This window comes from Bombina bombina, chromosome 11, assembly GCF_027579735.1.
Source record: "Bombina bombina isolate aBomBom1 chromosome 11, aBomBom1.pri, whole genome shotgun sequence".
NCBI lineage: Eukaryota > Metazoa > Chordata > Amphibia > Anura > Bombinatoridae > Bombina > Bombina bombina.
In genome coordinates, this window is record NC_069509.1 from 171,599,231 (window position 1) to 171,624,839 (window position 25,609).

General features: G+C 36.5%; 1 protein-coding gene across 1 annotated transcript; it reads right to left on the minus strand.

Moving 5' to 3' along the window:
• Positions 1 to 5,762: 5,762 nt before the first annotated feature.
• Positions 5,763 to 14,582, minus strand: LOC128641976 (parvalbumin beta). Its single transcript, XM_053694599.1, has 5 exons — positions 14,494 to 14,582; positions 10,954 to 11,021; positions 9,575 to 9,707; positions 8,383 to 8,492; positions 5,763 to 6,208 (listed from the first exon to the last, which is right to left on the minus strand). Exons 2-5 carry the CDS (start codon positions 11,012 to 11,014, stop codon positions 6,183 to 6,185), a joined length of 330 nt encoding a protein of 109 aa, XP_053550574.1. The 5' UTR covers positions 11,015 to 11,021; positions 14,494 to 14,582; the 3' UTR covers positions 5,763 to 6,182.
• Between the last annotated feature and the right edge of the window lie 11,027 nt (positions 14,583 to 25,609).

A 25,609-nucleotide genomic window follows, 5' to 3' on the forward strand; every position in this document is an offset into this window, starting at 1 on the left:
CATGATAAACATATTTACTTCTATATCTGCATTACTGAAGAAACACATATTGTACACAGCAGGTGATACATTTTACCGTATACTGAAATCTCCGTTTTTGGGGTTTAAAATATGTTGTATTTAATTTCTTGTCTTTTGTGATAAAAACAAACAAACTATCGATTAGTCAGTGTAAGTCAGAATAAGTACAAAAAGGTAAACTTAATTTATCTTAAATAAGTGTATATGTCAGTACAGAAGAAGATTTTAACATTGCACAAGTAATGCAGATAAAAATTACTCAAGAACCTTCACTATATGTAACATATTCTTGTGAGGTCTCTGAAATCAGGTTTTAAATAGTTCTATATTATACAGTTGTATGCAAAAGTTTAGGCACCCCTGGCAATTTACATGATTTTCATTTATAAATAATTGGGTGTTTGTATCAGCAATTTCATTTTGTTCTATCAAATAACTGAAGGACACAGTAATATTTCAGTAGTGAAATTAGGTTTATTGGATTAACAAAGTGTGCAATATGCATCAAAACGAAATTAGACAGGTGTATAAATTTGGGCACCCTTGTCATTTTGTTGATTTGAATACCTGTAACTACCTAGCACTGATTAATTGGAACACACAATTGGTTTGGTGAGCCCATTAAGTCTTGAACTTCATAGACAGGTGCATCCAATCATGAGAAAAGGTATTTAAGGTGGCCAATTGCAAGTTTTTGTTCTCTTTGACTCTCCTCTAAAGAGTGGCAACATGGGGCCTCATAACAACTCTCAAATGACCTGAAAACAAAGATTGTTCAACATTATGGTTTAGGGGAAGGCTACAAAAGGCTATCGCAGAGATTTAAGCTGTCAGTATCCACTGTGAGGAACATAGTGAGGAAATGGAAGACCACAGGCACAGTTCTTGTTAAGGCCAGAAGTGGCAGGCCAAGTAAAATATTGGAGAGGCAAAGGATGGTGAGAACGGTCAAAAACAGACCACCTCCAAAGACCTACAACATCATCTTGCTGCAGATGGTGTCACTGTGCATTATTCAACAATTCAGCGCACTTTGCACAAGGAGAAGCTGTATGGGAAAGGGATGCGGAAGAAGCCTTTTCTGCACACACGCCACAAACGCAAATTTGGACAAGCCAGCTTCATTTTGGAAGAAGGTGCTGTGGACTGATGAAACAAAGATTGAGTTCTTTGGTCATAAAAAGGGGTGTTATGCATGGCGGCAAAAGAACACTGCATTCCAAGACAAACACTTGCTACCCACAGTAAAATTTGGTGGATGTTCCATCATGCTGGGGGGCTGTGTGGCTAGTGCCGGTACTGGGAATCTTGTTAAAGTTGAGGGTCGTATGGATTCTACTCAATATCAGCAGATACTTGAGAATAATATTGAGGAATCAGTCACAAAGTTGAAGTTATGCCGAGGCTGGATATTTTAACAAGACAACGACCCAAAACACTGCTCAAAATCTACTCTGGCATTTATGCAGAGGAACAAGTACAATGTTCTGGAATGGCACTCCCAGTACCCAAACCTGAATATCATTGAAAATCTGTAGGGTGATTTGAAGCGGGCTGTCCATGCTCGACAACCATCAAACCTAACTGAACTGGAGATGTTTTGCAAGGAGGAATGGTCCAAAATACCTTCATCCAGAATCCAGATACTCATTACAGGCTATAGGAGGTGTTTAGAGGCTGTTATTTCTGCTAAAGGAGGCTCTACTAAATATTGATGCAATATTTCTGTTGGGGTGCCCAAATTTATGCACCCCCTAATTTCGTTTTGATGCATATTACACATTTTCTGTTAATCCAATAAACCTCATTTCACTACTGAAATATTACTGTGTCCTTCAGTTATTTGATAGATCAAAATGAAATTGCTGATCCAAACACCCAATTATTTATAAATGAAAATCATGGAAATTGTCAGGGGTGCCTAAACTTTTGCATATGACTGTATATCAGGGATAAGGATCAATAATATACTACAGTCATTTTACTCCATACATTCAATGTATGAGGTATATTAGAGTATTCAAATAGTTTACGAATTATATAACAAAGATCGAGTAAAACAGACAAATCAAATTATTATGTCTAATATCTATAAACCAGAAATAATCCACTTGTAGCTTTGAGAGTAATATCATATTATTTTGTTATAAGTTAGCTCCTAACCCATAGTAGGCAAAGATAAAAAATACTCCTATATCAGTCCTGCTAATACATATATATGACAGTCTAAGTCAGTGATTTGCACTCTAGATCAGGGGTCAGAAACCTTGGGCCCCAAGATGTTTTGGAACTACATTTCCCATGATACTCAGCCTAAAGCAGAGATGGGGAACCTTGGCACTCCTGATGTTTCAGAACTACATTACCCATGATGGTTAGGCACTCTGAAGTCCAGTTGAGCATCATGGGAAATGTAGTTGTGAAACATCTGGAGGGCCAAGGTTCCCCATCCCTGGCCTAAAGATCATGGGAAATGTAGTTTCAAAACATCTGGGGGCCCAAGGTTGCTGACCCTTGCTCTAGATGTTTCAGAACTACATTTCCCATGATGCTTAGGCACTCTGAAGTCCATTTGAGCATCATGGGAAATGTAGTTCTGAAACATCTAGAGTGCCAAGGTTCGCCATCACTGGGCTAGGTGAACACAAAACAAAGAATGTAAAAAAAAAAAAGGGGGTTATCATAATAGTTTGTCACAACAGCTGTCTAGACTCAACACTTGTGAGGCAGAAAGGGTTAAAATAAGTATACAGAAATAGTAGAATTCTAAACCTAACTGCAGAGCAGCATTAGATCATATTTGTAAAGCAAATCCACTCCCTTCCTAAGCTAAGTGTCTATCTGAACTTGACAGCAGAGCAGGTATTGCTGGAGCTCTGTTATCAGACAGATCCACTCTGCCAAGGAGGCTTGATTAGTGGCACTTACTAGACATGCAGAAGCTGTCAACAATATGATGCAGCCTATTTATATTTCTCTTTAAAGAAAATTATAATTTTTATTTTTGATTTGGGGAATTTACATCTGACCCAGGACTCACACACAGCTGTCTGCTCAACCAAAAAATGCTTCACTCATGTCTCAATTTGCACTTTGTTACTCCTGTGTTAAACACGAAATACTGATCAAGACCACAAAAGCAACGCAGTCTCTGAGGGATTTTGACTTCAGTGCCTTTCTTCCACCCACATCTCGCCCTTTGTCTTACTCCACCACAACATGGCAAGTGTCATTGTCAGCTCTTCAAACTGTTCTATGTTTTGCCAAAGTCGGCTGCTGTTTGTGGTTTCTATATTAGTGCAAAGTGTAACTGCTCCCGCACCTCCCCTTATATTCTCTAGCACCCCCTGGGGAGACCGCACCACACTTTGGAAACCACTGGTATAGGCTGACCTACCCTCTAGAGCACCAGTAGCCGGACTACCATTATAACCATTTACCCACAACAGCGTAGTTTCACAATGATTATATTATACAAAATAACTCTACAACACATTCTTGCCCAGACAGAGAACATGTTTTATGCCAACCACATAAGGACTGCAGTCACACAAGTACCCATGTGAGTGGTAATAGCACCTTTTTAAACTCTATTCACACCCAGAAGCACAGATCATACATACAACCTATTTGCCAATTAAGGCCACATTATCATAGGAATTTGTGTAAATGAATAAACAGAGGTTCCCACATTTTTGAATATAAGTTTGAATGAATGAAAGCATTGTATGAGGAATAAGCTTGTTTTAGAGTCCACAGTCATTTCCAGATTTCAAGCATTAGGTGGATTGAGTGCCAGCACTGTATGTGAATCTAGTTTGTGACAAAATCTGCACTGTGTTTATCCAAAACATTCAAGCGTTATGTGGACTGGATGACAGTATAATATCTAGAACACGTTTCTTCCAGAGTCTGCTGAACTGTGCCATTCTCAGATTAGCTGGAATGAATGCCAGTATTGGGTGAAGAACGAGTTTGTCCCATAGATCCACCCTGCTGTCTTCCTTCCCATCCACAACAAATGTCTATTGATATTGGGCAACCTGACAGACTCAGCTAGAGTAACAGAAGAAGCAAGCTATAAGAGTAGGGATTCGATACAAGATGGCAGCCAGCAAACATTCCCTTTTGGAAGCAGTGGATCACCTGATACTTTTCTATCATGTACTTCTGCACCCAATGTGGGAACCACTTCTTAGGCAGACGGCATCTATTGAGCTGGTGGGTGTAATAATCCAATTAGCTTGGAAGCGTGCGATCAGCAGTAAGTGCTTCCAAATAACACAGTGATTGGACTATGGTATTCTGTTTATATGAAATACTTGTGATGTGATTTTCGCTATGAATTTTCCTATAAATAAGTAATGGTTCTTAATTTTTGTTCTCACAATAAATACAAGTATGTTTACAATTGCATTGGTGCAGCCTTGCCATTCTTTGACATTTGAATATATATAATTTGTCCGGTCTTGTACTTGTGCATAATATATTGTTAATGACTGCCTGCACATTGCATATTTGTTAAAAATAAAAACATTTTCTGAGTGCCACGCAAATATAATATTTGTTATTCAGGTTCCTCATATATTTGAACCCTCTTCAGCGGGTACCCAGTTGTGCATTGCTTTTCTGGAATTTAAGTACACTTTTCAACAAAGAATTCCAAGAGAACAGTTTGATAATAGAAGTTAATTAACCGTCTGTTTAAACTTTCTAAACCATGAAAGTTTTGTTTTGTTTTGCTGTCATCGCTATGACCTTTGATGCCTTTATATTTATTTTTGTGCTTATATTATACACATAGTGCTCTATTTTCTTATTTTTTTTTATTTTTCCCCCTCTTAATTAGGGACTGATTTTAAAACATTTGCTGGCCTAGAGTGGTTTCCAGTTTAATACTCGCAGGGGCAGCCCTCATGGAATTCCATAAAAAGGGGCTTTCCCTGTGAGTGCCAGGCAGTCTCCTATAGAAATAATGAGACCTCTCTGCTATGTAAAAGTTTGCAATTGAGAACGAAATACACATGGAGAATTCGGCAATGTGTAAACTTAAATATTAAGCCTAATATAAATCAAATTACACTGTTTTCTGTGCACTGTACCTTAAAATCTCTGTTATTTTCATATGCATAGGTTTTCCATTCAGAGTAATTAGTGTTTTCAGTATTTTGATTAAAGCTCGCCACTTTTAATTTGCGAGAAACAACAGTGAAATCTGTAGCGCAAAAATATTTACAGAATTACATTGGGATTTGAGAGAAAATTTAATATAAGCCCATGGAGACACCCTGTTTTCAGGGTAAAAAGATGCTTTATAGAATTCTACTAGGGTAATAGAAGTACTTGCAAGTTTTCTTAAATAATTTCACCAGCCCAGAGAGCTTTATAGTATTGGGTCCTTAGTGTCTATTTATTATTCACTATCTGTATTATATGACATAGTTAGCTTATTGTCTCCATACTGAGTTCATAATAACATAAATGCCTACCCCAAGCATATATTTATAACCTTACTATATTAACTGATAACATGTTCGCTGGAAGGTAATTCCATATAATTACTGACATTTTAGTAATGCATATTACTTTCCTAAATTTTCTGTCAATCTTTGACTTGACATTTAGACTTTTGATCTTTTGTTTTTAAGATATAAAGCACATTTTGTAGATATAATATCATGTTGTTCTGAATGGCAACACATCAAATAAAATCACACATCAAAAATAACAAAAAAATGAAATCGGATTCCAAAATGTTGTTTATTGATAACGTTTTTTTCTTTATCTTGTTCTGCTTTAACCATTTAGAACATAAAACAAAATGTTACATTTTGTTCATTTTACAAAAATTGCAGTCGTACAAATTGATCTCAATGCAATATCAATGTAAAAAATATAAATACATGTAAACCAAGGGATTAAAGCAAGTCTTAGTTAAACTGTTGGTTCTGAGATTTTGTCACCAAGTTTTTGGCTTACAAGGAACAATTCAACATTTTTGTAATTGTTACGCAGTTCCACGTTGTATAAAATGGGGAAGCCAGTTGTTGGAAAATGAACGAATCTATAGAGATGGTTATAATTCAGTTTAACCAATGGAAAGGCCAAAACATGAGAACTTCATTGTGTGGGAAAGAAACCTAAACTGTCTGTGAACGTCCTTAATGCTTCACCAATAACTGGAATTCTAAAAATAAAAAAAAATAAAAAAAATTAGACATATTTTTTAATATTAGAATATAAAATAACTGTGTCCTAAAAAGGCAATTTACAAAAAAGAAAGACATATTTAAGAACAAGGAAAAATAAGGAGGGTAAATAGGGGAAAGGAGAAGGAATATGGACAAATAATATGATCATATAAGAGGGGATAGACAAGACGAGGGATGGGAGGCTATAGAGAAAAAGAGAAATATAATTGAAACGTATTAAACATAAATAAATAGTGCTCATTCATGTATGTGATGGATTCTGTTGTTATTTTATGGTCTTTTTTTATCTTTAGTGTTAATATAGGAAGGAGGAAAGGGACATTTTTCTAGGCTATCAGACGACGATGAAAATTGTGGTAATGAGGGGACGATGAAGAAAGGGTGAAGAGAAACTGAAAAAGTACTTAAGAAATAATTTTTTAAAAAACCCTTGTAGCCAAATGTAATGTTTTAGGCAGAGAGTTGTTAAATGGCCATTATAGTAGACAAATAACCTGGTCTAAATTGTTAGGGCATGTAATTCTAACACGAGTGACCACATAAAGTCTATGGAAAGAGGTTCAACACAAAGTTAAAGTACTACTTGAGAGCCACAGAGAAATGGTGGTCCTAAGTAGAAACTGGCAGTGAGACAATCAGCAGTGGGAGGTGCAGGGTCTGGTGATTCAGCTACTGATTTGGTCATTGGCTGTGTGAGCCAAAATATGTTTGAGAAAAATATGAAAAATGCAACTGGACTCAACTCCTCATTTCCTGCTGCATTAGGCCGGCAGCTTTGTCATCCTGACTGGCACAAGGCAGATAAAGGTAAATTATTCCGTTGTTTATGTTTTTAGCTTTTTATACTGTTTGATGAACATGCTCTTTAAAAATTGTGCTCAACCTAAATCTCTTACTAAATCTCTAATGTTCCACTATGTCTTCACCATGATAAGCCAATTGCAAGTTCTATTCTGCGTAACAAAATGCGTTGGTGTTATTCTCTTTATTTACTAACATTATTTAGTGGCTATTGTTCTGTGTTTTATTCTTTATTTATATGGCATACATTTTTATCTTTATACATTGTGTGCATCTAACAGTTATACATATGTAATCATCTTCCTCTTGCCTATGTATATTCATGTTATCTTCCTATTGCCTATGTATATTCATGTTATTACGGATATTATATATAATATGATCTGTATTATTATATATTATTTTATCTTTTTACATTGTGTGCATCTAACAGTTATACATATGTAATCATCTTCCTATTGCCTATGTATATTCATGTTATCTTCCTATTGCCTATGTATATTCATGTTATTACGGATATTATATATAATATGATCTGTATTATTATATATTATTTTATCTTTTTACATTGTGTGCATCTAACAGTTATACATATGTAATCATCTTCTTATTGCCTATGTATATTCATGTTATTACGGATATTATATATAATATGGGCTGTATTATTATATATTATTTTATCTTTTTACATTGTGTGCATCTAACAGTTATACATATGTAATCATCTTCTTATTGCCTATGTATATTCATGTTATTACGGATATTATATATAATATGGGCTGTATTATTATATATTATTTTATCTTTTTACATTGTGTGCATCTAACAGTTATACACATGTAATCATCTTCTTATTGCCTATGTATATTCATGTTATTACGGATATTATATATAATATGGGCTGTATTATTATATATTATTTTATCTTTTTATATTGTGTGCATCTAACACTTATACATATGTAATCCTCTTCCTATTGACTATGTATATTCATGTTATCTTCTTATTGCCTATGTATATTCATGTTATTATGGCTATTATATATAATATGGGCTGTATTATTATATATTATTTTATCTTTTTACATTGTGTGCATCTAACAGTTATACACATGTAATAATCTTCCTATTGCCTATGTATATTCATGTTATCTTCTTATTGCCTATGTATATTCATGTTATTATGGATATTATATATAATATGGGCTGTATTATTATATATTATTTTATCTTTTTACATTGTGTGCATCTAACAGTTATACATATGTAATCATCTTCCTATTGCCTATGTATAATCATGTTATTACGGATATTATATATAATATGGGGAGTAGGATACAATCACTAACCGTCAACACCAATTTTGCCGTCACCATCGGTGTCACCTGCTGACAAAAAGATCTTGGTCTCAGAGTCAGTGAGCGCTCTGGCTTTTGCACTGAAGTTCTGGAGGAAGAGTCTTGGGAATAAGGGAAAGAAACAGAGAGTCAGCATTAGTAACAGAAGAGGTTTCCTCCAGACTTCATCATTGCCCAGCCCCTATTATGAACAGGTTGATTTGTCCTGCAGGTGCCTGTGTTATATGATTAACCATTTAGCTGACAGAGGAGTCTGCAATGCATTGTATAGCAGTGTTCTGCAGCCCAGTGCCCTCTGGCAGATAATGGGTTAATGTATCACCACCAATAAACAACTAGCAGAAGGTAGTATTCTAGTAGACATTAAAGGGGACACTAAACCCAATTTTTTTCTTTCACGATTTCAGGTAAAGAATACAATTTTAAACAACATTCCAATTTACGTCTATTATCTAAGTTTTGTTTTTTTAGATATCCTTTGTTTAAAAAATAGCAATGCACATGGGTGAGCCAATCACACGAGGCATCTGTGTGCAGCCACCAATCAGCAGCTACTGAGCTTATCTAAATTTGCTTTTCAGAATATCAAGAGAATGAAACAAATTAGACAATAGAAGTAAATTAGAAAGTTTCTTAAATTTGCATGCTCTATCTAAATCATGAAAGAAAAAAAAAATTGTGTTTCATGTACCTTTAACATATTCTGTTCCCTGCTATCTAAATATCCAGTCCTGCACTTAAAATAGTACATTTCAAATGTTACCTTTTTTTCATTTACAGTTGCATGAACTTGATCTGAAGTTTAGAAAACTTACAATGCAGGTGAAGTGAGTCGTTCCACCGTTGCTAATCACTTTTTATGTGAGGTAAAGCTTTCATGCCAACGTGATAGCTTAGGTCCTTACTTGCCAGAGAGTTTGTGCCACTATACTATGTCTGATTGGTTGGAACCTAAGCTATTGTGCTAGTTTTCATACAAAAGTGCACGTGCAATAATTTAACAAGCTAAGTAAGTAAGTGGTAGAGCATTTAAGACTTTAATATTTTTACATTGCCATTAGTCTGCAAACTGATGACACTTATTAATAAATAGCTTTTTTTGTCTGTAAACGAACCACTTTTCTGCTCTTTGCCAGAATTAATCCCTTAGGATTTTTTCTTTTATTTATCTTTTCATACTCACTTCAGTTCATCTTCCTCAATGAAGCCGCTCTTATCCTGATCCAAGATCTCGAAGACTTTCTTTACATCATCATTTGATTTACTGCTCAGTCCAGACTTTGCAAAGAAAGTTTTGTAGTTGAAAGAGTCAGCAGCTGAGTAAAAAACATAACAGATTGTAAAAATAAATCAGCAGAATGGATATTGTTTAAGGCTGCACATTCACACAAAGTATAAACTTACAAATACTTTGGCTTTAACATGAGACTAAACACTACCATAAACACAAAATACTCCCAAGCACTGTATCCTGGGGGACGGGGTTCATCAATCCTACTATATGTATAGAAAGAGAGACTCAGGACTAGGGTTGCCACTTGGCCATGTTTTCCTAGACACTTATGTGTTACACATGCTGCAGGGTGCGCAGAGGGGAACATGAATTGTTCCCTTGGGTAGCACACGAATAGCGATCCTGGACAGCACTATTCATGTTCCTCCCTGCACACCCTGCAGCATGTGTAACTCATAAGTGTCCAGAAAAACAGGACCAAGGTGTCAACTCTACTCAGGACTATAATTAGGTAGGACAAGATCGGTGGCAGCTGAGTTATGGAGACAACAACAGGTTAGGCAAAAATGAGCTTTACTCATACATACAGGAGATGGGATGGTGCCAGGCTAGGGAGTATTATAGATAGTTAAAGGTAAGCAGGTTCAATAGACAGCAAAGGACAGCAGATACAGTAGGTAGCTTGGCATGACAGGGCAGGTACAATAAGTAGACTGAGGGCTTAGGTAGAGCCACCAAGTACAATAAGGAGGTAGTAATGGTCAGCAGTTAATATAGGCAGGAATTGCCAACAGAAATAATAGTTAGGTATTGCAGTATGGCCAACAAGTATGTCCAGCAGCAGGTACTCTAGATAGGCTGGGCCAGTATGTAATATTAGCAGGTATAGTAAGCATGTACTATAAGCAGATATAAACAGCAAACACAATGTATAGTATGGTTCTACAACGAATTCACAAAGAAGAGAGAGAGAGAGAGAGAGATGGTTAAAGAGAAATACAGATAGATATAAAGAGTGAGAGTAAGAAACAGTAAGGGAGAGACAAACAGATACAAAAGAGAGAGAGATAAAAGGGAGAGACATATACACAGAACATTGGAGATACAAAAAGATAGAAAGAAAGTGAGTTGCTGAGGCAGAGAAAGAGAGGAAACATCTAGAAAGATAGGCAAAGAGAGTACAAAAAAGAGAACAAAGAAAAAGATATTATAGCAAAAGGAAGAGCAGAAGGAAAGAAAGAGCAAAAGACTGCAAAAAGAGAATACTGAGAAGAGGAAATAAGTAGAATGTAAGAGAGGGAGAATGAATGAAATGCAGCCATTCATACCTTGGCAGTTCTGCAGGGCAGCAGCAATGTCAGCTTCACTCAGAATACCAGAGAATGCCATTGTAAAGCTAAAAAAGGAGATAAAATACAACATAAGGCATCTCATTTACAAGAAAAGCATGACATGTGACAGTGACAGGGTTAATGTTCTTTTATAAAACCAATACATTCATAGCAGTTCGCCTAGGGATCGCAGTATTTACTATGGGTGATTTTTATAAAACGTTTACAAGTGTTGTTGCTGCACATTAACCTTGTGTTCCATTCTCTTAGAATTAGAACCTCATGTTAAGAATCACTGTATCAATACATGGCCAAGACAAAACATTACCAAGTGATGTCATTAACATGTTCCAAAACTAATTATTCTCAATGGAAATGAATATATTAAAAAGACTCATATAAGCAAAAAAAATAAAAAAAATGTTATTCCACTTGAAAAATGAAATATTAAACAAAAAGAAAATGATAATAAAAAAACTCTAACAAGAGGGTGTAAAAATAAAGTGGTTCCCTGCAGAGCACTTAGTTATTAGTACATGAAGATAACTATCTCCTAAAGGTTTAAACTGAAATGCACAATTTAATATGAAGTATCAAACTCAATACACACTGTTAAAGTGTTCCTATGCCTATGAGACAGGAGTTAGATAAAAAAAAAACAAGAAACTATATCATGTATCTAAGTATCTATCTATATATCTATCTATCATCTATCTATCTATTTATATATATCATCTATCTATCTATCTATCTATCTATCTATCTATCTATCTATCATCTATCTATTTATATATATCATCTATCTATCTATCTATCTATCTATCTATCATCAAATATAAATGTTGAAAATATTTTACAACACCCATAGAGCAATAAAAGAACAACCAATGAACATTGTAGAAAATAAAAATAAGATACAACTAAGCTATTTGAAAGATATCAATGGACATGGGCTAAGGAGAATTCAAACTTAAAACATAACTCCTTAATAGGTAGCAAACTTGATCTTTAATTTGAAAACTTACTCATTAAAATGGAGATAAACTTATCAAGAGCATGTCTTATTTTTTATTTTTTTAAAGGAAATTTTAATCCAGCAAACAAAATAATCCGCACATGCTGCAGTGCTGTAATTTCCTCATTGTGCTTACTTTGCAGGTCTCTGCAGTGGTTCCTATTCTCCAGCACTATCAAATTTAGCCTAAGTGCTCTCATATCATGTGTCCCAATGATGCTACGCTGAATACGTTTCATCTAATTCCCTCATACAACCCCCACATTCTTCTCACGACTTCTCTTTTATATATTCAGAATTTCCACCAACTGACACTTGCAAGAATTTGTGCACTAATATCTCTCTCTCTCTATCTACCTATCTATCTATCTACCTATCTATCTATCATCTGTCTATCTTTAATCTATCTATATATCTATTTATATATCTATCTATATGTCTATCTATCCATCTATCTCCATCTAAAATTCTTTTTACTGCTGCCAAATAGAAAGTTTAGTATTTGATTAATATATAGACTACATTTGCTTGGTTTATTTTGATGTTACAATTCTATTGTATTTAGAACAAACAGATAAAGAATGCTGCACCGATGGGATGATCAGTGGACCTAGAGACACAGTTTGTCCCCCTCAAGCAAACCCAGCCTATACCTCATTCTCTCCCCTGGAAGTGCCCAAATGAGGCTCAGGAAATCCACTTAACACGTTGGCTTTCAATAAGGCTGCAGTGCTTTGCATAGCAAAGAAGAACTGCACATTTTTAAGACATATTAGCTTAGATATTGCAAAATTATCAGGGTACTGCATGAAAACATTTTTGATTGACAGCTTTGCTACTGTACAAGAGTTTAAATATGGGCAGCTGCACATGTAGAGAACACAAGGTCATTGCATCTTACATGCTTTGTCCAGCAATATCTTGTGCTGGATCACAATTTACTTGTGGAAAACACGTATCTTTACTTGACTACACTTTAATGATGCACACTATAATTGTGCACGAGATTTACACATTTATATATAATTGTGCACGAGATTTACACATTTATATTTAATTGTGCACGAGATTTACACATTTATATATAATTGTGCACGAGATTTACACATTTATATATAATTGAGGCCACAGTTCTTCTACTGTATAGGGCTTAAATCTTGTGATCAGTTGATCTATACAACCAGCACATCAGGAATGATATAATAAACCAAAGCATCCTATATGTATGAGGACATTAAAGCGTACACATGCACAGTATATATCAACTAAGCTCTACACTGTGAAATATTTACATACAGAAATAAATGTTAAAAAGCATATGAAACTGTCACATTGTTAGCACAATGTACACTGTTTTGTAAATCAAGAATAAACCACTTGGAAATACAGATGAGTATGTTTATGTTATCTCCTTTTGTTTTTGCCAATTTGGAATAGCTATAAATATGTTTTTGCACTGCTCTAACCAATCATTGTGTAGTATGTAACCAGGTCAAGCAAATTGCATCATAGTTAAAGGGACAATAACCACTTATTGCTTTTGTGTAAAAAAATATGCTTGTCCCACTCTCCCTAGAGAGTAAAAAGTAGATTCTGTAACTTAGCGTTTTGATTGGTTGAATTTTGGTCAGAGAATCTGAGTTTGGTCTCTCAAGGGAGTGTGGAACAAGCATGGGACGTATTTTTTAAACTAAACCTAGATGTGTTCAGTGTCCCTTTAAAGGCACAGTCTACACCAGAATTTTTGTTGTTTAAAAAGATAGATAATCCCTTTATTTCCCATTCCCTAGTTTTGCACAGCCAACATGGTTATATTAATAAGTTTAACCTCTGTAATTATCTTGTATCTAAGCCTCAACAGACTGCCCCCTTATCTCAGTGCTTTTGACAGACATGCAGTTAAGCTAATCAATGCAGACTCATAAATAACTCCACAGGGTGAGTACAATGTTATCTATATGACACACATGAACTAGTACTGTATAACTGTTAAAAACGTTTAAAATGCTCTGAGCTAAGAGGCGTTTTTAACGGTTTAGAAATTAGTTTGTGCCTACCTAGGTTTAGCTTTTCAAAAATACCACCAAGGGAAATTTAATGATAAAAGTAAATTGGAAAGTTGTTTAAAATGACATGCCCTATCTTAATCATGAAAGTTTAATTTTGACTAGACTGTCCCTTTAAGTACAAAATCTGAGCTCCAGCATTTCTATGGGGATTGTAACACATACAGTTTTCTAAGGTATTTTATAGCAACAAAAAAAAGCAAAATAAATAAGAATGTATATTTTAATGTTATCTTTTCAATAATTAAACTTTTTACAGGGGATTACATTTTGAATTGAATATCCCTATATTCAGTGTATATTTTCCCAGCTCGCAAGAAAACTGTTTTTTAGTCTGATGATTATCCACAACAACTAATAATGTAAAACACTGGAACTCTGTTACCCTGTTAAACAGATCTTAGTAATTGTGAGTGAATCCCAGAGAAGTTCTATTGTAGAGAATTTGCAACTTACCTTAAGTATTTCTCAAGTGGAAGAAACTGATTTACTGCTTCTTCTCAAGACTTAGGCTGGATCTGTGGTGGGTTTCTGCTTTTATAAGGCAGACACACCACCCCTTACCATATTCAGAAAACTGAGCCTTATGTCACATATACTCTTCTCTACACAAAACCTGCTGGCTAATGAGAGCGATATTTATATCCTACAGGAATTTACATGGTGGGTTTGTCAACAAACTTATATACGGTGCTTACACATTGAATCTGCTTTGCTATAGCCAGCTACACTGTGGGTACAAATAATTAGTTGATTAGGAATAAAGAATTAATAGTTTATGCCTTTTCATGGTAACTGAGATATACATTAATGAAACATGTAAGTCAAAATTAAACATTCACTATTCAGACAGAACACCTTTTCCAGTTATTTTCTATTATCAGATTTTAGCATCTTTTTCCAAGAGCATACCTAAGTAGGCTCACAAGTGTGCATGTGTCTGAAGCAGTACGTAGCAGCAGTGTTTGCAACAACATATTACATTTTTTTTCAAGCCATTGTCACTATAAAGTCATTAGTACATATGAACAATACGGAACCTACCAACAAACGAGTAACGATAGTTTCATTTTGGCTTCCTTTTTTGTCTTTAATAAGTATTTTGATCATGAATTCAAGTGGATCTTATAGGTAAAAATGGATGTCGACTATTACATCATCAAAATTTTCAGAAATAAATGGGATCTTTCTTTAGAACAGTTTATCAGGAAAATCCCTTTTGTCACAATGGGGTATATCCCATTAGATGTGTTGTGCAACATGTTTTACAAGGGTTTATGTTTGGTTTCCATTCCAATATAATAGCAAACATGGATACCGTAGCTTCCCATCACATCCAAAACCATTTTTCAAGCAGATTTTAAGACTTCCTCTCTACTCTTAGCTAAGTATGTAGCAATGTGTTCCGTCTTTTTCCTGTGCACAATCTCTAGCTCCTGTACTGAAGTTATATTAGTTACCTGTTATGTTTTTGTGTTTTTATAGCTTTGATGTTACTCGGTTTTGCTTTTGTTGGCTGCCTTAACATCCTCTGTCTTATTATTTTTACCTATAAGTGATGGTAAATCCAAGTGTATAACAAACGCTAGGATTTACCATCACTAAAAATCAAGTGGAGTTTAAGTGATCAAACATGTAAAAACGGTAAACTCACCCTTTCTATGCCGTTGCACAGCGCTAAATTCAGCGGCTCCCGCCACCCACGGCACATCAATCTTCTACCAATGAGGTGCCACTTGCACCTCTAAACCAATAGCTGTGCGCGCATACAGAAACCTCTCAGTTGAGACGCACGGCTATTGGTTCAGAGGTGCAAATATCACCTCATTGGTAGAAGATCGATGTGCCGTGGGTGGCCGGAGCCAATAAATTTAGCGCTGTGCAACGACACAGAAAGGGTGAGTTTAGCACACTTTTTTACGTTTGATCACTTAACGTCCACTTGATATTTAGTGATGGTAAATCCCTTGGATTTACCATCACTTTAACCTAAGCAAAACCAATGTTTCTGTTATGCAAATGGTATATACTAGCTAGTCAAACTTTTATTTTAAATGTTTAAAGGGACACTCAAGTAAAATTAAACTTTCAAGATTCCGATAGAGAAACGTTCCAATTCACTTCCATGTTCTAAATGTGCATAATCTTGATAAATACACACTTTCTGAGGCACTGGATCCTACTGAGCATGTGCAAGATTCACCCAATATACGTATATGCATTTTGTGATTGGCTGACGGTCACATGATGCAGTGGAAGTGAAATAGACCTAACTTTAACTTTGCATTTATTTTTTTAAGCATTTACTGATTGTGCTATTCTACTGTGTTTAGCGGTCCTCATGCTTAATTCCCATATTAATTATAACATTTAATAAAAAGTCGTAAATATTGCTCAAATCCCACATTTAAACTTTGATGAAACTTCTACACATTTAAATATCAATTTAATCGGATCTTCATTTATGAGAGCAACAAAGTGTGTGGACATTAAAAAAAGCATTCTTTATAAAATTACACACAATTCTATTAAACTGTGAACTGCATTCAAACACATTAGCTGCTGTATTTCCCTTTTGCATTAACCAGTTATATATTGCTCGCATGTAGTTATGTGCATGACATCTGCAGCATTGTTGTCCAGTGTGTGTGGGGGGGAGACAATAAAAACAAAATATCCTGAACAACTGCAAATGGGTTAAAGAGAAGAAGACACACAAGGCAATATACTGTCAGCTGAAGGTAATAAGATTCTTACATTTCCCCTGAGTTGGCAGCTTTTGCTTGTGCATCACACATGAAAAAATGTGTAAAATTGACCCCCCTCTTGCCTCTCCTGTGCACAGCAATGGGTGTGCGAAATCCCCCTTGAAAACGCTTAGTCAAAAGCCTTTGAAAAATGTTTCTTATGGTTTAAAAGTTTATACCCCAGCTGAATATATCGCCCAACAGATTTTTCTGTTATATTCTTCGTTTGAGTGGTTTAGTCATTTCAAGTAGGCACTGCATATTTTTCAAAGGCAGAAATTGCCATAGCTGTATTTAATGTTTTTTTTTTACAACAGACTCTAATTGACTGAGACAATGTTAACCCTCACTAATAGACAGAAGAGAATTTGTTAAAGAATAATATGAATGGTTTAGTTGTTCATTAGAGTGTCCTTAAAATAGAAAAATAGACAGGAAAAAGCGGTTTTAATGTGCTTGGTGTTATTATACTGATGCAGATACCACTGACCCTATAACCAGCCCTCCTCTGGCTATACCCATGTGCCAGTGTCACTACTGTGTCATTATATAGCGCTGGGTGTTATTATACTGATGCAGATACCACTGATCCTATATCCAGCCCTCCTCTGGCTATACCCATGTGCCAGTGTCACTACTGTGTCATTATATAGCACTGGGTGTTATAATACTGATACAGATACCACTGACCCTATAACCAGCCCTTGTCTGGCTATACGCATGTGCCAGTGTCACTACTGTATCTTTGTATAGAGCTGGGTGTTATTATACTGATGCAGATACCACTGACCCTATAACCAGCCCTTGTCTGGCTATACCCATGTGCCAGTGTCACTACTGTGTCTTTGTATAGAGCTGGGTGTTATTATACTGATGCAGATACCACTGACCCTATAACCAACCCTTGTCTGGCTATACCCATGTGCCAGTGTCACTACTGTGTCTTTGTATAGAGCTGGATGTTATTATACAGATGCAGATACACATCTAGTATTTCACTCAGGCTTTATTTATTCCATAACTTATCACCCAATATCACTAGCAGTCTCTTGACAAGCCACTAACTTTATTCACACTACATATTTTTTTTTATTCCTTTTATATAATCAGAAAGAAAAGATATACTAAGGTTGTGGCGGACACTGCAAGGGCTAGTCACGGACACCAATGTCTGTGTACGGACACCTTGCCTATCCCTGATTTCCGGTGAGCCTTCTAAAGATTTCTGGTGAACTGCTTGTGCAATAATAAATGCCAACAGCGTATGCTACGTATGATACACTACATCGTATCATGTCCGCTCGCACTTTGATAAATATGCCCCCAAGTCTATAAAGAATTTTTCTTTATTTATGTTGGCAAAATGCTTTATTCAAAAATATAATTGGTAACACCCCTGTGTGTAGAAGATGTTGAACGCTCTCTTTACATGGAAGCAAACAGTCTAGCTACACTACTCCGTCAAAGTGACAAACTTGCTGAAGACACATTATGAGAATAGTTTGGTTTCTGAAAGATGCTACTGTCTGATGTTTTGAATGTTCGGTTTCATTTTGGCTTCCTTTTTTTCTTTAATAAGTATTTTGATAATGAATTCAAGTGGATCTTATAGGTAAAAATGGATGTCGACTATTACATCATCAGGTTTTTCAGAAATAAATGGGACCTTTCTTTAGAACAGTTTATTTTTCAGGAAAATCCCTTTTGTCCCAATGGGGTATATTCCATTAGATGTGTTTTACAAGGGTTTATGTTTGGTTTCCATTCCAATACTTCCCCTCTACTCTAAGCTAAGGATGTAGCAATGTGTTCCGTCTTTTACCTGTGCACATTCTCTAACTCTTGTACTGAAGATATATTAGTTGCCTGTTATGTTTTTGTGTTTTTATAGCTTTGATGTTACTCTGTTTTGCTTTTTTTGGCTGCCTTAACATCCACTGTCTTATTATTTTTACCTATACTTAAAGTGATGGTTAATCCAAGTATATAACAAACGCTAGGATTTACCATCACTAAAAATCAAGTGGAGTTTGAGTGATCAAACATGTAAAAAACGGTAAACTCACCCTTTCTATGCTGATGCACAGCGCTAAATTCAGTGGCTCCGGCCGCCCAAGGCACATCGATCTTCTACCAATGAGGTGCCGCTTGCACCTCTAAACCAATAAGAAACCTGTCAGTTGACACGCACGGCTATTGGTTCAGGGGTGCAAACATCACCTCATTATTAGAAGATCGACGTGCCGTGGGAGGCCGGAGCCACTGAATTTAGCGCTGTGCAATGGCACAGAAAGGGTGAGTTTAGCACACTTTTTTACGTTTGATCACTTAACGTCCACTTGATATTTAGTGATGGTAAATCCCTTGGATTTACCATCACTTTAACCTAAGCAAAACCAATGTTTCTGTTATGCAAATGGTATTTCCTAGCTAGTCAAACAGTTATTTTAAATGTTTAAAGGGATACTCAAGTAAAAATTTAACTTTCAGGATTCCGATAGAGCAACGTTCCAATTCACTTCCATGTTCTAAATGTGCATAATCTTTATAAATACACACTTTCTGAGGCACTGGATCCTACTGAGCATGTGCAAGATTCACCCAATATACGTATATGCATTTTGTGATTGGCTGACGGTTGTCACATGATGCAGTGGAAGGGAAATAGACCTAACTTTAACTTTGCATTTTTTTTTTAAAGCATTTACTGATTGTGCTATTCTACTGTGTTTAGCGGTCCTCATGCTTAATTCCCATATTAATTATCACATTTAATAAAAAGTCGTAAATTTTGCTCAAATCTCACATTTAAACTTTGATGAAACTTCTACACATTTAAATATCAATTGAATCGGACTGACCCTATAACCATCCCTTATCTGGCTATACGCATGTATCAGTGTCACTACTGTGGCTTGGTATAGTGCTGGGTGTTATTATACTGATGCAGATACCACTGACCCTATAACCAGCCCTTATCTGGCTATACCTATGAGCCAGTGTCACTACTGTGTCTTTGTATAGAGCTGGGTGTTATTATACTGATGCAGATACCACTGACCCTATAACCAGCCCTTATCTGGCTATACCCATGTGCCAGTGTCACTACTGTGTCATTATATAGTGCTGGGTGTTATTATACTGATACAGATACCACTGACCCTATAACCAACCCTTGTCTGGCTATACCCATGTGCCAGTGTCACTACTGTGTCTTTGTATAGAGCTGGGTGTTATTATACTGATGCAGATACCACTGATCCTATAACAAGCCCTCCTCTGGCTATACCCATGTGCCAGTGTCACTACTGTGTCATTATATAGTGCTTGGTGTTATTATACTGATGCAGATACCACTGACTCTATAACCAGCCCTCCTCTGGCTATACCCATGTGCCAGTGTCACTACTGTGTCATTATATAGTGCTTGGTGTTATTATACTGATACAGATACCACTGACCCTATAACCAACCCTTGTCTGGCTATACGCATGTGCCAGTGTCACTACTGTGTCTTTGTATAGAGCTGGGTCTTATTATACAGATGCAGATACACATCTAGTATTTCACTCAGGCTTTTTTTATTCCATAACTTATCACCCAATATCACTAGCAGTCTCTTGACAAGCCACTAACTTTATTCACACTACATATTTTTTTGTATTCCTTTTATTCAATCAGAAAGAAAAGATATGCTAAGGTTGTGGCGGACACTTCAAGGTCTAGTCACGGACACCAGTGTCCGTGTACGGACACCTTGCCTATCCCTGGTTTCCAGCGAGCCTTCTAAAGACTTCTGGTGAACTGCTTGTGCAATAATAAATGCCAACAGCGTATGCTGTCGGCATTTATTGATGTACAGCGGACATGATACGCTACATCGTATCATGTCCGCTCGCACTTTGATAAATATGCCCCCAAGTCTATAAAGATTTTTTTTTTATTTAGCTTAGCAAAATTCTTTATTCAAAAATATAATTGTTAACACCCCTGTGTGTAGAAGATGAATGCTCTCTTTACATGGGAGCAAACAGTCTAGTTACACTACTCCGTCAAAGTGTCAAACTTGCTGAAGACACATTGTGAGAATAGTTTGGTTTCTGAAAGATGCTACTGTCTGATGTTTTGAATGTTCGGTGAATATGCATAAAATGCATATAACGCATGTTTCACGTATTATTGCTTGATTTCTGTATGGATGTTAGTTCACTGTTTGTATGATAATAAAATAAAAAGTGGTACTATACTTTAAAATATTCTCTTAAAAAAGTCAGGAGTCTAGGTAGAAAAAGACTATGGACCAGATTACGAGTGGAGCGCTAACAGTTACATGCGAGTGATAAGGGATTTATCTCGGGTGTTTGCACACGTCGGGTTTCCCCGCTCGTTTTACAAGTTGAAAGTAAATGCGATCGCTTGAGCGCAATTCAAGTTAATGCTCATCAGGATAGCGCGTCTCAAGAGCTCTGGTTAACTGTTTCAGGAAATAAAAATGTGTCACAAGACACATATCCATGAGGCCTTTTTCTCAGTAGTTGCTAATCATATTTATCCAGAGCTATCTAGTGTAACTCTACCTCTCTTACATTTGACAACAGCATCTATACTTATGCTCAGTAAAGACAGCTTTGTAGCCAACCAGCCATTCCTCAGCACCCTCTTAAAACTAATGCTCTGAGTAGTGGTTATGAGTATCTCTAAACTGATGATAGTAGTTTGATAATGAACAAGTTGCATGCTGTGGTGTTGAGTAACTATAAAGTTATTACACAAACGTGCCCACCAGCTCATTATCCTTATCTCACACATTACTGCTGGGTCTGGAGCCCACTCTTTACACTTCCCACACCCAGTGTACAGGAGTCCCCAGCAGCTGATCTCTACATTTGCTGTGAAAGGGATCATGTGACGTCTGTCACCTGAAATGTGAGTGCACAGCATGAACAGGGGTCAGAAGTGAGCAGCAGGTCAGTGTGATACCCTGCTTTTGTACGGGTGGCCCGAGTTCATGTATCTCAATGTAATCTTTACTATGTATGTTCATGTGTGGATGTGTGCGTGCATGAGTAAGTGTATATGTTTGTGTGTGTATGTGTGAGTATGAGTGGTGTATATGTGTGTATGTGTTTGTGTACATGAGTAAGTGTATATATGTGTGTGTGTGTGTGCACACAAACACATACATATACACCACTCATACTCACACTGTGTGAGTATGAGTGGTGTATATGTGTGTGTATGTGTTTGTGTGCATGAGATATGTATGAGTGTGTCTGGGAGAATGAGTGTATGTGTGTGTGTGTATGTGTATGAATGAGTTTATATGTTTTTGTGGCTGTGTGTAGGTATGTTTATGTGTTTGCGTGTATGTATGTGTGTGCGTGTGTAAGTGATTATGAGTGAGTGTATATGTGTGTATGAGAGTATGAGTGAATGTATATGTCTGTGCGTGTATGTATGTATGCGTGTGTCTGGGAGAATGAGTGTATTTGTGTGTGTATGTATGTGTGTGTGTGAGTATGTGTGGTGTATATATGTGTGTGTGTGTGTGCTGGTGTATGAATATGTGTGTAAGTATGAGTGAGTGTATATGTGTGTGTGTGTGTATGTATGTGTGCATGAGTGAGTGTATATGTTTGTATGTGTATGTATGTATGTGTGTGAGAATGAGTGAGTGTATGTGTGGTGTATATGTGTGTGTGTGCAGGTGTATGAATGTGTGTGTGAGTATGAGTGAGTGTATATGTATGTGTGCATGAGTGATTGTATATGTATGTATGTTGTGTGTGTGAGAATGAGTGAGTGAGTGTATGTATGTGTGTATGTATATGTATGTGTGTGTGTGAGAGTATGAGGCCTATTTATCAAGCCGGCAACTGCAAATACGCCGGAATTCCGCAGCGTAATTGTGGCAAGCTTGATTCGACCTAGTTATCAAAGCCTACAGACCGGCAAAAGTTGAAATTTGTGACATAATATACGTTCCGCCGGTCTCAATCCGACACAGATCGATGCTTATGTCATTACAGATGTTCCAAATACAAATTCGGCACTATCTGACACCTTTTGCCATTTATCAAATTTCTAACAGGTACGCTCGCTGCTATTCCGGCCCAGCATACCTGGTTTTCAATCCGCCACCCTGGAGGCCGCGGATGCCATAGGAATCAATGGGAGTCTGAAAGCAGCGAAAGCTTATGTTCAATGCTGCCAAATATCCCATTGATTTCTATAGTAGAATAAAAGTTACATTTACACCTAACACCCTAACATAAGCCCCGAGTTAAAACACCTCTAATCTGCTGCCCCGACATCGCCGCAACCTACATAAAATTATTAACCCCTATTCCACTGCTCACGGACCCCGTCGCCACTAAATAAAGTTATTAACCCCTATCGTGCCGCTCCCGGACCCCACCGCCACTAAATAAAGTTATTAACCCCTATCGCGCCGCTCCCGGACCCCGCCACAACTGTAATAAAATTATTAGCGGTACAAAAGAGAGAGAGAAGTTTGACAGTACCCAGCACTCACAAAACACTATATATTGTAACAATATGCATTGAAAACCGTATTGTGTCAAGAACTGGTTATTAAAACGTAACTTTTACTATTGTTAGGATAAAAAAAAGTGGTAAATAGTACCAAGTGTATAACATAGATATGTGTGAGACATACAATTAAAACTTAGGTTAAAAAAAAAAAAAGGCGTTGTCTGTGTGCATGAGACTTGCTAATTTGTGTTTACCTGGGACCTTTCTATGCTAATATTGATGTGGCAATTGCCTTCCTTAATCAGTCATTTATAAACCGTTTGCTCTCCTGCTCTAGATACCAGTATTGCTCAGAATAGGTAATGTTGTTGGAGTCAATCCCCTTTTTAGATTAGCTTTAGAGCAATCCGTGTATTCTCTGAGCCTTGAGGGTTACGGTGTATTTGAACTATTACCCAGGGAAGTAATTCTGTTTTTGAAGTCTCACACACACAGTCCTGATCTTTTTTAACCTAAGTATTAATTGTATGTCTCACACATATCTATGTTATACACTTGGTACTATTTACGACTTTTTTTTATCCTAACAATAGTAAAAGTTACGTTTTAATAACCAGTTCTTGACACAATCCGGTTTTCAATGCATATTGTTACAATATATAGTGTTTTGTGAGTGCTGGGTACTGTCAAACTTCTCTCTCTCTCTTTTGTACCTATATATCTATCTGACAGTCAGCACCCCCCTTCTCCTACACTCTACCAGTGAAACTAACTGGTATAAACTTAATACTGAATAGACTATGTATCTACAATTATTGCAGTATATTATATCATGAAGGGGTCTGATATTTGTTAAAATTAACACCGTTGCTACTATTTCCAATACAATTATTAGCCCCTGGCCTCCCACATCACTACCATTAACTAAACCTATTAACCCCTAAACTGCCAGCCCCCCACATCGCCATAAACTAAATTAAGCTATTAACCCCTAAACCTAACAACCCACTAACTTTACATTAAAATTACCTCATCCCTATCTTATAATACATTTAAACTTACCTTTATAATTAAAATAAACTATATTAAACTATTAATTAACCTACCCTAACTTTTATACAAAAATTACAATAAACTACCAATTAAATTAACTATATTACATATTTAAAAACCTAACCCTACTCAAATTATTTAAATCTACAATTAAAAATTACTGTCACAAAAAAAACACTAAGTTACAAAAAAAAAAAACCACAGTATCAAAAATAAAAAACAATTACACCTAATCTAATAGCCCTATCAAAATAAAAAAGCCCCCCCAAAATAAAAAAAAAACCCTAGCCTACAATAAACTACCAATGGCCCTTAAAAAAGAACCTTTTGTAGGGCATTGCCCCAAAGAAATCAGCTCTTTTACCTGTAAAAAAATAATAAATCTAAATAACCTAAGGGCATTTGTATGAGCATTGCCCTTAAAAGGGCATTTAGCTCTTTTACTGCGCAGACCCTACTCTAAAAATAAAACCCACCCAATAAACCCTAAAAAATTATTCCAATCAGCCAATAGAATGAGAGCTCAATCCTATTGGCTGATTGGATCAGCCAATAGGATGAAAGCTCAATCCTATTGGCTGATTGCAACAGCCAATAGGATTTTTTCCCCTTTAATTCCTTTTGGCTGATAGAATTCTATCAGCCAATCGGAATGTAAGGGACGCCATCTTGGATGACGTACCTTAAAGGGAAACTTCATTCTACAGCAACCATCGGAAGAAGAGGATGCTCCTCGACGGATATCTTGAATATGGATCTGCTCCGCGCCGGATGGATAAGATGCCGTCTGGATGAAGGCTTCTGCCAGCTTCGATGAGGACTTCGGCCCGATTGGATGAAGACTTCTGCTGGCTTCGATGAGGAGGTCTGCCGCTTGGATGAGGATGGATGTCCGGTCTTTGAAAACTGTAAGTGGATCTTCGGGGGTTAGTGTTAGTTTTTTTAAGGGTTTATTGGGTGGGTTTTACTTTTAGAGTAGGGTCTGGGCAGTAAAAGAGCTAAATGCCCTTTTAAGGGCAATGCCCATGCAAATGCCCATTTCAGGGCAATGGGGAGCTTAGAATTTTTAGATAGGTTTTTATTTGGGAGGGTTGGTTGTGTGGGTGGTGGGTTTTACTGTTGAGGGGGTGTTTGTATTTTTTTTTACAGGTAAAAGAGCTGATTTCTTTAGGGCAATGCCCTACAAAAGGCCCTTTTAAGGGCCATTGATAGTTTATTGTAGGCTAGGGTTTTTTTTTTATTTTGGAGTGGCTTTTTTATTTTGATAGGGCTATTAG